Source organism: Stegostoma tigrinum, chromosome 30, assembly GCF_030684315.1.
Source record: "Stegostoma tigrinum isolate sSteTig4 chromosome 30, sSteTig4.hap1, whole genome shotgun sequence".
Classification (NCBI taxonomy): Eukaryota; Metazoa; Chordata; class Chondrichthyes; order Orectolobiformes; family Stegostomatidae; genus Stegostoma; species Stegostoma tigrinum.
In genome coordinates, this window is record NC_081383.1 from 14,558,562 (window position 1) to 14,574,171 (window position 15,610).

Consider the following 15,610-nt stretch of genomic DNA (forward strand, 5'->3'; position numbering starts at 1 on the left):
CATTCAGTTGAGACATTCAAGTGGACTTTATATTTAAAGAGAAACATGGGGAAAAGCAAACATTTGATACAAAGTTAAAATGCATTGATTGTCACTTCAGACACAATGGGCCAGATGGTCTCTTTGTGCACTGTAACAGTTTTGTGAGATTGTAGTAGTTCACTTTGATTTTACTAGACTGCATGCAGGATGTTACTTCTTAATGTCCATTTAAATTAACAAAAAAAAACTGAAGAAATATGAAAGTACCAATGTATGTTCTTTTAGGTTACAAGAATTGCCCTCCAATAAAGTGTAAATGAAACAAACAATAGGTCATAAATCTATAATTAGGAACCTTTATATGCAGCGAAACACAATTAGTAAATTGGAAAAAAAATCAAACCAATGTCAATTCCTGTCATTCAAAACCCTTTTAAACATATAACATTATAGCCTTAAGAGCCATCCAAAACTTTGTATTTGTTGGCTTCTAACCATACTGGTATCATTAAAATTTCTCTTACGCATCTTAATGAGCAGAACAGCACTTCTTACAAAAAGAATAACGGCTAACACCATTACGTGAAATGCTTTTATTCCATTTACCTGCTAGATTACTCAGGCCCAAAAACAGATAAAATTTGACTTACAGAATGCCTGCATAAATAGATTCTTCCATAACTTCTTTTTAGTTCTGTCCTAGCGTAGAGATGAACAATTGCCTATTGACATCCGAACAATTGAATGAAAACCACTACTGAGATAACCCTGCAGCCCAATAGTATCAATGTGGACTTCACAAGCTTCAAAATCTCTCTGCCCCCGAGCTCATCTTAAAAACCAGCCCAGCTCGTCCCCAACTCACTGACCTGTCTGTCTTTTCTCCCACCCATCTGCTCCTCCCACCTCAATTCCCAGCCCCACCTCCTACTTACCAGCCTCATTCCCCCCCCTCCTTGCCCAGACCGTCTTCCCTTGACTGACCAACGGCCATTCTAACTCCCCACCTATACTGACTCCATTCCGCCTCCTTGACCCGTCCATCTGCTCTTCACCTATCTGCTCCTTTATCCATCTTCCATCCGCCGCCCCCACTTCCTATATATTTCAGAATCGCCTTCCCCTCCCCCATTTCTAAAGAAGGATCCAGACCTGAAACGTCAGCTTTCCTGCTCCTCTGATGTTGTTTGGCCTGCTGTGTTTATCCAGCTCTACATCTTGTTATCTCTTTACTTAGTTATAGCTGCTTAGCTCTGTTAATGTATGTTTCAGTAGTTCTATCACCTATGGTTCAGGTGATGGCACATTCACATATCCAGGTGGTTGTGGGTTTAAGGGAGGCTCCACAGACTTGAGCAAAAATTTATGCTGACACTCCACTGTAATACTTGCACTGCCAAAGGTGTGTCTTTCAAACTGGACATTGAATCAAAACCATCTACACTTCCAGGTGCATCTGTGATATCCTGCAATACTATTTCAAAGAAGAGGAACAAACTGATCTCGGGCAAAATAGTAAATATTTCTCACTCAGTTAAATCACTGAGAAAAACGATTTATCCTATTGCATTCTGTAAAGACATATTGTATGCAAATTTGCCACTATATTTCTGACATTTCCTATACTACAACTTCAAAAATACTTAATTAGCTATAAATGACTTTGGAAAATCCTGTTATCACGTATATATAACTGCAAGCCTGCCTTCCTTCCTTTCCCATAAGCATCCACACACCCACTTCATGAAAAAATACAAATGCAAGAGAATTTGGTTGTAGCCAGCACCTGTCTAGATAGGTACAAGTTAATGCACACTGTTGAAAATAATAATACAAAATTTACCCAGACATAAAAGAAAGATCATGACCTTATGTCTCACCTGCTTGTTACTACGAAAGCTGTACATGTGATACAAGACTGGGATAAATTTCTTCTCGTGACTTGGGCTTTGGGTGTTTATGGGGATTTTAATTTCACGAACCATTATATCCACTAGATGAGTTCCCAAATGTACAATCAGAAAATGTGGCCAGGGAGAATCTTCACTTAAAAGTGATAGACCTAAATTCATCTCTTTTTCTAGTTTCATCACGTACTCGCGAGGCAGGAAGTTGTTCAGCTGGAATCGAAACACAGTTTAAAATTAAATGCTATTACCACATATGACATCCGAACAATCAATACAATTGAATGAAAACCGCTCTGAGATAACCCTGCAGCCCAATGGTATCAATGTGGACTTCACAAGCTTCAAAATCTCTCTGCCCCTGACCTCATCTCAAAAACCAGCCCAGCTCGTCCCCAACTCCCTGACCTGTCTGTCTTTTCTCCCACCTCAATCCCCATCCCCACCTCCTACTTACCAGCTTCATCCCCCACTGCTTGCCCTGTCCGTCTTCCCACATATACCACAATGAGAGGCTTGTGATAAATGTTTTTCCTAAGTGTTCAACCTTTGTTGTGAATTCATATTAAATCAAGGTCAGATCAGAAGAATGACGAGCGTGCCCTCTGATGCCTTTGCCATTAACAACTGTCTATGCATTATTGCAATTTCAAGACATTATGTATTTGTATGCTGCTCTTTGTTCCTCCACTGTACTTCAGCATCTTGATTTGATATTATATTCCCTATTTCTTTTGTTTCCCCCCCCCAAAGAAAAATTATTTCATATACATCTGCACTAAATTGTGTTTGCCACCAACCTGTGTCCTTGAAAAGTCTTTTACAGCTTGCCTTATTCTTTTCCAAACCACTACTTTCATCATCAGAAAAGGTCTATTTGATCCAGAGTTGACATTGTAGAAATATCTCAAGGGAAAAAATGGACTTATCACTGGCACACAAGTGCAGCCCAAGCCTTCCCTAATTCAAAGAACTTTCATTAGCCTTGACCATTTCTTTCACAAGTATCAACCAACTTATTAATCATGCATTTTCTCTTAGGTTCCCAAATCTTTGCAATATAATAGGAATACTTTACACTTTAGGTTTACTCATGCAAACAACACTAATACTGTTTTTGTTTGAGTTTTTATACACAATTTTGGCATTGCTGTTATGGGTCTATTTGTTAGTCCTGTCTCTAACAATTGTTACATATTAGTTTTTCAAAGTTTTTAAAATATTCTGCTTGTTATATATGCAAGTGCTTGAATGTTACAAAGAGATGATAACAAGAAATCTGAACAGTGATAGACCATACTGATGCAAATATTAAATCTGTTCTTAATTAGGCTTATTGAGAAATCTACAAGAATAACTGCTGGACAAAATCTGAAGGTAATTTGTTACAAACTCAGGAGTGACATTTTTCAACTGTGCTTTCAACTTAAATTGTGGAAAATATCCAGACAGTATTTCAAAACATTTTTTGCATTCGGATCCGAGAGCCAATGCAAAATTTGCATGGATGAAGGTTACTAGTGTGTAATCATAAATGAACCAGCTTGGTCCCAAATACAGTGCTGTTTACAAAATTAGAAAAGTAACATTTTTATTTGCTCTCATTTAAATAAAATATCAAATTGGCATTACCTCTGCATCCTTTGCCAACAGTTCAATGTAGGCATAGTAAATTTCTTTAATCTTATCTACCATTTCATTTTTGATCTTCTTTCGTATGGAATACTTGTTGTAGACTCTGTTACCCAATTCCCTAGCAATTGTCAGTAATGCTTCACCATTTGGCGGGATATTTGGAATACACTGGTAAGCAGAATGGAAGATATTAAATCAGTTTTAATATTATACATACTGCGCATTGATTGAGAATTATCTTCTTATAGGTTAAAGTTCAAAAACAGACAGAAAACAGTGCAAGTATTCTGCAGGTTTGGCAGCAGGTAAAGGATGACTGACTGTTTCAGGTCATCAGAACCTAGTACTTCCCGTTTTGATGGCTGATTTACATCAGCATCTGTTGTATTTTGATTAAAGTTCAAAATGACTATCTTAAACAATACTATTTTTATTGGATTCATTCATAATATTGCAAACATGTTATTCATGATATTCTGGAACAATAGAAAAATCCACAACTCTTGGTTGATCCCTCATCACCCATCCCACAGTTCCATCATATTTTAGCCATGTCTGTTAGTGTGAAGCTAGCTTAAGTGGCCATCTGGTACATTTCCAGAACATAAGAACATTCATAATTTATGGGGAGGAAAACAAGGAGTAGAATATGACAAACGGCTCTTTTCCTTCAATATGAAGCAGTTTTGGATGTGCACTGATGAGGAAGCTGTCAAGCTCAGCAGTGTGTTGAATTCACAAGTTTATCAAAAAGAAAGGACCTTGCGGCACAATGGCAGCATCCCTATGCCTGGGCCAGAAGGTCTAGACTCAAGTTCCACATCAGGACACGATGGCCACAAAGTTGTATCAGAAAATGGATCATTAACAGGGAAGTAAAAACTACCTTCTGAGAGCAGTCTAGCCCTTTTTAGGCACACTGCGGGACAAGTTTAAAGCCAAGTTTAAAATGATTGTCTACGCACCATTTTTGCTGCTAGACAAACACAAACATTTGTAACGCGGTCATTTAGATCACAATTATTCTCAAGGTTCACATTGGGGATAAAAGGAAATGGCTTGCGGGAACACAGGTCTCAAGAGTGAGAGTCAGCCATTTGTCCCTTTGTGCTTACTCCATCGTTTGATGAGACGATAACTGATCTCGTTGTAGTCTTAATTCCGCATTGCTGTCAACCCCATAACCTTTGACTTCCTGGTCTACCAGAAGTCTACATAACTCAGTCCCCACTGTTTTCTGGGAACCGAAAACCACACACGCTCTGAGAAAAATAACTTATTAGTTACTCTCTTAGCTTTGGAATAAGAGATGTCCCTTTGTTCAAGTCTCCACTTCAAGAGGGACCATCCTCCCAATATCCATTCTATAACTCTCTCATTCTTCTGAACTCCATGGGCATAGCTCCAACCTATTCGCCTTTTCTTAAGAAAAGCTTTCATCCCAGGAATGAGTCAGGTAAGCCTTCTATGAATTTTTTCAAATGCAATTACATGTTTTTTTCAAACTAGCTTGGTACATTTGAAAATTTTTGCTGAAGAATTCGTTAATACAGGATGTAAGGACAATGCTGAGAAAAAGCTCATATTAGGAATTCAGTTTGGATCCCATCAAACCCTTTGTCAAGCTTGGGTTTTCGTGTTACAAGCCCAAAATTTGGGCAGAGTTTCTGAATTATTCAACTAATAACATTCTGCAAGAAGCTGAATCTCATTTTCTTCGAGTGCACCTTCGAGATCACAGTAATCCAACAAGGATGAATATATCTTCCAATATGCACCACCTCCAGGATACCATCTTCTCTTGATAGACATTTTTAAAAAACTCATCCTTAATAACACCTTCTGCTTCTGTATAATCACATTCAAAACAACACAAATTAACCCAAGACTCCTCCAATTCCTTGCTCCCTTGTGGTGACATTTTTGACAAATGTAGACTTACCTTCCTGTGGTGATACATAGTTTCATCTTTCTTCCAACACTTGTACCCTTCCCATCAACCCAGTACAGATCTCCTGTTTTGTTATTTAATAAAACAGTTTGGTCAGTTACTCTGGATCTCTAAGCAATTCACGCAAGAGCTTTAAATGCCTGGATTATTTGCTGAAATGTTTGCTCAATTTAAACAGTCAATGAGAATCTTTGGCTGCACTGCTGGATCTATACCAAAGCTTACTTTTAATTGCAGCTAATGCTTTTCAAGCTAACCTCTAGTTTTGTAAATACAAAGGATAATGAAAAATAAGCCAGGTAACACTCATTATCCAGTTTCTGGACTAAATTCTGACTTGGGACATATATATGCCAAAGCCATTAATGGCCTTTAACTCCTTCGAAACACTAAAATGAATTCAATACATGAACAGTTTATGAAACTGATCACACTTCAGTCGTCCATACCTGTACCATAATATCTACATATTCCTTATCATCCAGCAGGCAGAGATAAGGATAGAGATTCATTTTCCAGGAACAACTTCGATCACCAGCCAAGTGAAACTTGCACTCACGAAATGCCTGCAGTAAAGATTTTTCCCACTTGGCACGTAAACCTGCCAGACGGTTGCGCTGAATCAAAACAACATACATTCTGTTAGTGATAATCAAATATAATAAATAATGGTTGAATGTATGTCGCATTATTTAAAAAAAAAGTATCTGATGCATTTGTACTAGATACCACACACAGATTTAAAGCCCTTAGGAAAATTTCACTAATCTTTCCCGAATCATAAAATAGACAGAACACTATTTAATAGCCTATAAAATACAATTAAAAATATTACATAAGGCTAAAAAGTATTAATTAGAATAAACAAAATAATTATCTTAAAGTAATAATTAGAAATCACTCTACAATAGAATGTACAAATTAATACAGAATATTAGGATTATACATAACAAATACGACATTTTTAATATGTGGGAAACATTCACGGATACTGGAGACAACACATTTCTTCATTTACAACACAGTGTGGAGCTGGAGGAACACAGCAGGCCAAGCAGCAGAGGAGCAGGAAAGCTGATGTTTCAGGTCGGGACCCTTCTTCAGAAAACGCCAGCTTTCCTGTTCCTCTGATGCTGCCTGGCCTGCTGTGTTCCTCCAGCACCACACTGTTATCTCTGACTCCAGCATCAGTAATTGTAACTATTTCTGATATTTCTTCATGTAATATGTTGCGATTCCATGCTATCTTAAACACAAGTACCAAGCAGAAATCAGGACTGGAAAACCAGGTAAAGCATCTTTGTCAAAGGCAGCTAACAGTACCTGACAGACTAAAATGTTTATGATAATCATTAATAACAAATAGTAGAGGTACTTCGGACATTTTGCCCTCAATTTTACCAGAAGAGGCCATGATCAGAGTTAAAAAGGTACACAAAATGGCTTCAATTTTACTGCTTTATACCATGTGCATACTTAGTAGAAGACAAGTACCACTTTTTTCATCTTCTCTGTAATGGGATTTGTTGCTTCAACAGAATTAATAGAAATGGTATCTGCTTGCTCCCTGCTTAGCTGTCGATCAAATCTCTCCTTCAGTTCTTCCACACAGAGATGCAATTTGGGATATTTGATAGGTTCAGCCTGAAATAAAATAAGATGCTTCATTCACATAACTAGTGTTAATTTGTTGGAATATGATAAGCTAGTGATTGCTATATTGCTGACTCAGAGGTAGTAAGTTCAAATCTCTCCATGCTAAATTGCTAAACTGAATTCAAATAACCTGACAATTTGTGGGGTAGAACAGAAACTTACTCAAAGTAACAGAATTGTAAAAACCCAACTAGTTCAGTAATGCACCTCTGGAATAGAACCTGAGCTATATGTGGCTCCACACTAGGCGAGTGACTCTCAGTATTGTCAAGTCATCTGTGGTTGGGAAATAAATAGTCTCAGACTTTGTCCACATCCAAAACTCCTCTGGCCTTGACTACAGAATTTGTTGGTCTAATGCTTACCAATATATTGCTCAATTGAATACTTTGTCCTTTTACAAGCCTTCCATAGTTACCAAAGTTCTTCAAAAGAAGAGTCTTGTCCCCTTCTCTACTACAACTGACTGACAATCTCCAACTTTTTCCACCGAGTTTCTAGACCCTGCCACCACAAGCCAGTTCCATGGCTGCTTCGGCCTACATCTCATTCACAGAAATAAGGGCACTCTAGTCAAAAAACAACAACATTCTGTCCAACAATGACAAAAGAATAATATTCCTTTGATTGCTGATGTGATGGTTATATCCAACTGGAATATCACGCAGAAATAAATTTGTCAAACCAACCTCTGTCAAAACATTGCCATCACTACTGTTCAGTATTGTGGACTGTAAATTTTAAAAGTTAATCTACTATCTTATATTTTGGCATCGATGCTATTCTTTAACGTGACCAGTACTATCTATCTTTATAATTACAAACTGTAGATATAGTTCACATCCTGCAACAACTTTAGGGCAAATAATTCATAAAATAATTGTACCAACTAATGCAACATACACAGTATAGAACTGACATTTTTGTACATCAAAAGTCAGATCTCAGAATGAAACTTGACTTGCTAGATTGTATGTTTAATTCTTATTTTAGGTAGTCCATATGGTGATTAGCCACAAACATATTCATACAAGGCTGCAGATGTTCCTTTACAACAGAACAGAAGTTTATACACAAAATAAATAAAACAAACCAAGTCTGAGGGTATAGAAAAAAGTGTGTTCAGCAAGATCCCAAACAGCAAAGAAAGTTATATCTTGTTTCTAAACATTATCCATTACAGAGACTCAAATCCAAAGAAATTATTCTCCATTTCAACTCCATGTTTTTAATTGACTGGCAAAGTCTAGTTTCTTTTCCATGGACTGCTGTGACAATTTTTTGAATTTTTAAAAAATTTTTTTTGCGTCTACTAGAACGGATAATTCACAATTCTGAGGGCTTTAAACTTTCTCATTTCTAATAATTTGAAGACTTCTATGCAAATTTTCCTAGCTTGGAAGTTTCACTGTCTATAAAACATTGCTACTGAGGTGGTACCCCACACCTGAACAGAAAAAAAATTTGCAGAAGACTTAAATATAATATGTGATATAAATATAATATAAATTTCAGATTTGAGAGTAGAGTAGAGGAGCCACCAATTGGGAGCCTCAATTTTCTCTGTTCATCAGTAAATATGATTAGATTAGATTCCCTACAGTGTGGAAACAGGCCCGTTGGCCCAACGGGTCCACACCGCCCCTTGGAGCATCCACCCAGACCGATCCCCCTATAACCCACACACCCCTGAATATTACAAGTAATTTATCATCGCCAATCCACCTGGCCTGTACATCTTTGGACTGTGGGAGAAAACCCATGCAGACACGGGGAGAACGTGCAAACTTCGCACAGACAGTTACCCACGACTGGAATCGAACCTGGGTCCCTGGTGCTGAGGCTGCAGTGCTAACCACTGAACCACCATGCCGCCCCTATAATATGAATAAAACATTCAAATGGTCATTAAATAACAAATCTATTCAAAGGACAGAGTGTGTCTTTTGATTTGGCATAAATTACTTTCCACAAAGCACTGTACCTAAAATGTAATTCTGCCCTTCATACCTTTGAATAAAAGTGCTTTATTAAAGGCAACTGGCAAATCTCCCCTTCAGGTTCAGGTTGGAGCTGGAATTCAGGATCTACAGCACAAATGGCTTTCAATACCATCTCCCTTTCATCTTTCTGGAACACACAATTCTTAAACATGTCTTGTATTGTGAAGCCATCTTCCTTTAACTGTTGAAGGCATCTAGGAAAATAAATTTCATAAACATCAATGTTAAAAGCTGTTGCACAAATGTTTAATCTTCCCAAACCTTAGGCGATTTCCTTTGCATGTATAATGCTATCCAACCTTCAAACCCTGGAGATAATACGGTACTTACTCACTCATCGGAATTCATAAACAAACTCATTTTGTGTGGGGGTGTGGGGGAGGAGATTAAGAAAACAAACACAACCATTTTTATTCAAACTCCTGTTTTTGGGAATGATCAAAATCATTGTCTCTATTACACTCTAAGGTCAACGAGTAGAAGACATTCAACAAAAGATTTCAGAAATGACTTTGCGCTGACGAAAGCATCAATCTGTGGTGCCACAGAAATCTAGGAAAGTCATCCACATGGAAATGCAATTTTAAATTTATATGCCTCTCCTTGCTCGCTAGCCTCACTTCTTAACACTGTCACATGTAGGTTGATAGCTTGTGAATTTAAACCCACAGCAAAGGGTTCAATTCATAATGCAGACAGTCAATCCCCTGCAATGTTGAAGGAATGCTCATTATTACAGTTGCTTTCCTTTAGGAATGACTAAGTTTAAGGTCCAGTTTTTGCAGAAAGCACCAGCATTCACCATCATTAAAACTGTCAACCTGCCAAGTGTTCACCAATGTGCAATTAATCGTAAAATCCCTGATCGTTGTCAGTAATTCAAAGCTCATCTGTACTGTGCGCTGTCAAAGTCACTAAAGTTGGAAGACACTAAAATCACTTGAACAGGCATGCACTTCCACTTTTTAATATTATGCTTTGATTTCAGGGCAAAAACCCTGGGAAAATGTTGCCTTTTGTTGCAAAGATTTTATTTTAGATAATGCATTTTGCCCTAATTTTGCCATTTTGATAAAAATTTTCTTTCCTTTTAATGCAATAGAATTTTTAAAAATAGACTGAACTGTTGCAGATCCTACACACCTGAAATTGAAATTAGATTGGGACACAGGGTCCAAGTTGATCACATTTTTGAACTGTTAGCTCTGTTTCTCTTGTCCACAGATGTCACCACTTAAAAAATGTTTGATTATTTTGATTATATTGACATCTGCCTTAATCCCGGTGTATTGTCCAAAGCTTTATTGTTCTCCCTATGGAATTAAAATGCAAAGGATAATCAGTGCATTTCACTTGTGTTTGCTAGCTTTTAGAACTTTTTAAATGTGACTGGCTGCTTAATTTGCTTGATGATAGTACACATGCCAGATGCCAGGAATCCCTATAGTTGGCAGGAGAATCAAATTATGATTGAAATGATAGGTGAAGTTCATGCCAGGGACTTTGTGTGGTGAGCACCATCACTTTGCTGTTGACTGCAAAATGTGGGCTAATATAAAAGAGCAAGGCATTTGCCCATTTGCCCTGGCAAGACTGCTCCCATTGCCAGTACAACCACATAAATAATCATTCATTTTATAGCTACTTGTGGTGTTAGGTCAAAAATGAAATAAAAATCATGGAGGAATAAATTTAAACACAGAGACTTCTGAAAGTTTATAACAACCACTTCACATTTCTCCCCAGACAAACATTTCGCTCATTGCTGGCACTCTTATTCTTCTCTTCCCTTTATAAGAGTTGAGGCTGCCCATGGTTCTTAGTCAACATAAAATGGCTGTCCGTGGTGTTCAGTTAACATAGAAAGGGCCAAAGAAGACTGTTAGCTGAAGCAGTAATTTACACAGTCAGAATTGTGGTCTTTGTATACACAACCAAAAAAAGTATTTCACAGAAATCTCGCAATAGAGAATGTTAAGAAGCAAAAATGAAGCCACTGTTTGCATCAAAACAGTTTTGATATGGGAAGGACTGACAGAAGCCCTTCTTACATGCTAATTTAATATAGAAGGGAAAAGTTCTTTAGGTAATTGCAATCACACACAGGTACACATGTATGATATAAGAGAAGTTTTAACAGATTTGACTTCAAGGGATTTAATTCCTGTGGAGTCCACTTCAGACACAGACTGTCTTAATTAGGAACATCCTTGGAAAACCTTGATAGAGGCTCCTGTTACCAGCTAATTCAACGTTTGTTAGTTAGTAAATATTAGAAGAAAAACCCTAATCCCACAATAATTGAGGCTCTTTAGGTAACTGTCATGACATATTATATAACCTATACAGACACAGAAGTTCTAAATACAACCAAACTAACATGAAGGAATTTAACTGAATTCCTATGGACAGAGCGCCTTAAACAATAGGGAGAAGCTCCCCTGCCCGCTGATGCCAGGAGGGACTGAATAACAGATGCAGCAGTCAGCAGTACTGGAGTATGATTGAATAAGTTGTATCTTTGGGCTGTCACAATATATAAGGATGTTTAGTAAGTATCATTAGATCATGGGAAGACCATGAAGTTGTCCACTATTGAACATGCAGTTACAATTGCCCTGATTGGATTAGAATATAATCAATTAATAATACACTTGATTTGTAATAGTCAAAGGTGGGCTGAAAACAAATGTATAAAAATTTACATCTTTCCTTAGCTCAGTCAAAAAGCTTCTGGACCCCCAGAAATTTTTTCCCCCCCCACTGGTGTAACAGGTTACGGACCAGACCAGACCACCTCAAGATATATTGACAAGGTAGCCTAGGCCCCAACAGTTTCCTTCTTTAAAAAAGTAAATACAAGGTGCTGTGTTGCAGATGCAATTCAATTGGTCAAACCACTTGACATTAAGCAAAACATATTTATATGCAAATAGTACAGTTAAAATACAAAAGCGAGAACAATTAGAATAATGACTCTCTTGGAAAACTTAAAGGAATACTATCCAAAGTAACTATTACTAATTAACTGTTCCAGTATTGCAACATCCCAAAAATTTATCCTCAGCAAAAGACAAACACAAAACAGATTATTTCACGTGCAGCTCTCCAACAGCGGGCAGAAAACCCCCTAGTTCAAGACTGTAACCAAGAGGGGGAAAGAATAGCTTTCATTTCTTCAAGACTGCAACAGCAAATGCAGAATGCTAAAATAAAATCCTTGATTCTGTGGGTGGGAACTTTACGATACCCATTCAGGCTGCTTCTATTTATCCAAGAAAAACTAAGTCTTCAAAATTCATCATTGTCTATCTTTTCATAAACAGATCATCTGACCCCTCAACTCTCTCTCAAAGAAACCAGAACAAAATACCTCTTAAAGCCACAACAATATTACAAACATCAAGAAACTCTTTGGTACTGGAAGTGGACTCAGGTATTGAGATTTATTGGTTGTTGTATACCAAACAGTTGCCACAGTTCTGCAACATTACAACCATTGTTCACAGAATCCCCACATTGTGGAAGCAGGCCATCTGGCCCATCGACTCCACACCACTCCCTGAAGAGCATTCCACCCAAACCTACACCCCTACACAATCTCTGTAACCCTGCACTTCCCATAACTAAATCCACCTAGCCTGCAAATCCCTGGTCACTGTGGGCAATTTATCATGGCCAATCCACCTAGGCTGTACATCTTTAGACTGCGGGAAGAAACCAGAGCACCCAGAGGCAATGCATGCAGACATGGGAAAATGTGAAAACTCCACACAAGACAGTCACGCAAGGCTTGAATCGAACTCTGGACTCTGGCACTGAGAGGCAGCAGAAATAGCCACGGTGCAGCCTCTTCGAAAGCCATCAGTTTTATGTAAAATAAATATAAAATGCACCATCTACATTAAGAAATGTATTTTATGTTGTTTTCACCAGTTAAGCTCACCCAACATCATGCTTATTCTCATTTTTTGGAGTAATACAGCATTCATAATGAACAAAATATTTCATCGAACATTGAGTAGATGCTCCCTGACTTGCTCATGTATAGTTTTGTGGTTAGCACTAGTTCTCTCACCACCTGCCATAAGCCTAGGCATACCTACATTAACCTCAGTCAATACTGGTACAAAACATGCTTGACAGTAAGCACTGCAGATTCACATCCAGAGTACATTTTCAAGCCTTCACAAAGAGAAATGTTTTATTCAAAGGGTACTCAACAATAGAGAGAATGTGGTATTTGCTAACCAGGTTTCCTTTCCATTATTTATCTGAAGCCATGAGGTTTCACAACTAATCATAACTGAGCATTATCCTGTCCTAGACATCCTTTTCAGCAGGTACCATGAATGCCAATCAGTAAAGGAAATTCCAAATTATACTTCTGCTGTCTTAGTCAAAATATGCCGAGGCCCACTACACTGTGCTTATTATCCCCTGGTAGAAATCGTCTAAGACGGAAAGCATTTTTCTCTAGACTTTAGTGTTAATGCACAAATCAAGTTTGCTAAAATTAATTTTGCAGAAATATTTATGGATTAAACTAAGCATCAACACGTTATCTTTGAATCATACAACACAAATTAAATTTTGCATTCTTGGAGTAATTACTAGGGGAATTAAAACAATTTTTCTATTCCACAATTTACATAGTACAATCAAGGAAATTTAAATAATCATTGTTAATTTTGAGTCACTGACCAGCATGTTAATTATAAACATCCAATTGCTACTGCTGTGTACGCACTGTATTTGTTGAGCAGCAGCAGCAGCCACAGATGGTTAAATCTAAAATAATTTGGCCGAACATTTCACAATTATATAATAGGAGATGGATGCATACAAAATTAGTAATTGATCTAATTTCAAACCTGCTAGATTGACAGAACAAAAACCACAGCATCCATTCCATTAATTTTTATCTACTTTCACCTACAATCAATTCCATTGTCAAGTTTTGATGAATAATACTCCTTAAAATATTTTGGGAGAATTTACTCCATTAAAGGGGGCATTATAAATGCAGGTTGTCAATGTTGAAATTATTCTTTTGAGAAAGTTGAACAATGTTTGCCATCCAGCTGGTATACCAATATGCTGTGCCAGTGAGTCACAAAAGTGTCACGGCTCCAGGGGGTACAGCAAAGTGATGAGCAAGCAACAGTGCCAAGAAACTAGCAGCAGTGACAGTTATGAAGCCTTTGGATCAAGCTCAAGATGAATTCAGCTTCGAAACTACCATTTGATTGTCAAAATTATGGCTCCAGGGTTAATAATGATGACATTTTCTGCAATTCTCAGCATTGATTTATTGGGTGTTTAATGTGCAAAATGAGTCTTAAATAAAGTCTGTTATAAAATTGATTTTACATAATAACATATCAAAAATATAAATTTCTATCCTTCTGATCAGCACGTTACAATAGTGAGTTATCCTTGAACTAGAAATAAGACAACAGAATGATACAGGAATTAACTCTCCATGATGTATTGTGCATGAGTTTTAATTGACGGTGGCATGCTGAAATCCAAGGGCCACAATGCACGATAATTAGTTGGAAAAATGTAGTCAGCTACAGATTAAGTGTCAATATTATGCAAAAAGATGCTATCCTTCATCTTTTACACTCTTCAGTTTCAGCTTCAGCTAATGCATGCACAACTGCTTATGCTGCACATCAACCTATGAAAATCATGGCACCCAATATTTCTAATTGTTGCTCACATGGCAGATTTGGAACACCTCCAGAAAACTAAGTAGGATCAACATCTCATGGGCTTTCTTTAGCATCAGGGGACATTGTCACATTAATGATATAGTATGTATCATATTAACAAGGCCATTTGCCTTTGGATATATTCAGTCATTCACAGATCAAGGCTCATCCGAGTCATAACTTTATACACCCTGCTTGAAAGTTCCATCTATACCTGGATAAAGAGTACATCGACCTCAAATTTAAAATTTCCAATTGGGCTACAATCATTTGCTGATTGTGGAATAGAACTTGAAACTTCTACTACTCTTGGCACTAGAATTATTTCCTCATTTCACAACTGAAGAGTCTGGCTCTAATACCTAAACCATGTACCTAGTCTTGGAGTCCTCAACTAGGAGAAATAATTTCTATTTACCCTATCCATTTCGTTTAATAATTTGATACCTGTGATCAAATTACGTTCTGATCTTTCCAATTCTGAGGAATACATCCTTGGTTTGAGAGATTTCCTCTTGCAATTTAACCATTGGATTCCAGGTAACTTTCTGGTAAATCCATGCTGCTGTGCCTTCACGGCTAATAGGGAGTACTCTTATGGAGTACTTCAAACATATGTAAATAACTCAATGCTGTACTCAAGAATGGATCCACTAATGGGTTCACTCAGACAGGATCTAGTCTAGTCTATTATAGAGAATGATTTTAACAGCTGAGGCTCTTCTATTAAGTTTTTTTTAGGCTCTTGAATTGTGA

At 37.4% G+C, this 15,610-nt stretch overlaps 1 protein-coding gene across 2 annotated transcripts in view; it reads right to left on the minus strand.

The window, feature by feature from the left end:
* Positions 1-15,610, minus strand: part of polrmt (polymerase (RNA) mitochondrial (DNA directed)) — a 97,880-nt gene that overhangs the window by 49,877 nt on the left and 32,393 nt on the right. For both annotated transcript variants that reach the window (XM_048559887.2, XM_048559889.2), the window contains exons 5-9: positions 9,142-9,328; positions 6,970-7,119; positions 5,925-6,092; positions 3,522-3,692; positions 1,863-2,102 (exon numbers count right to left, since the gene is read on the minus strand). In XM_048559887.2, coding sequence (XP_048415844.1) covers positions 1,863-2,102; positions 3,522-3,692; positions 5,925-6,092; positions 6,970-7,119; positions 9,142-9,328 — 916 coding nt within the window. The remainder of the gene's footprint in view (positions 1-1,862; positions 2,103-3,521; positions 3,693-5,924; positions 6,093-6,969; positions 7,120-9,141; positions 9,329-15,610) is intronic.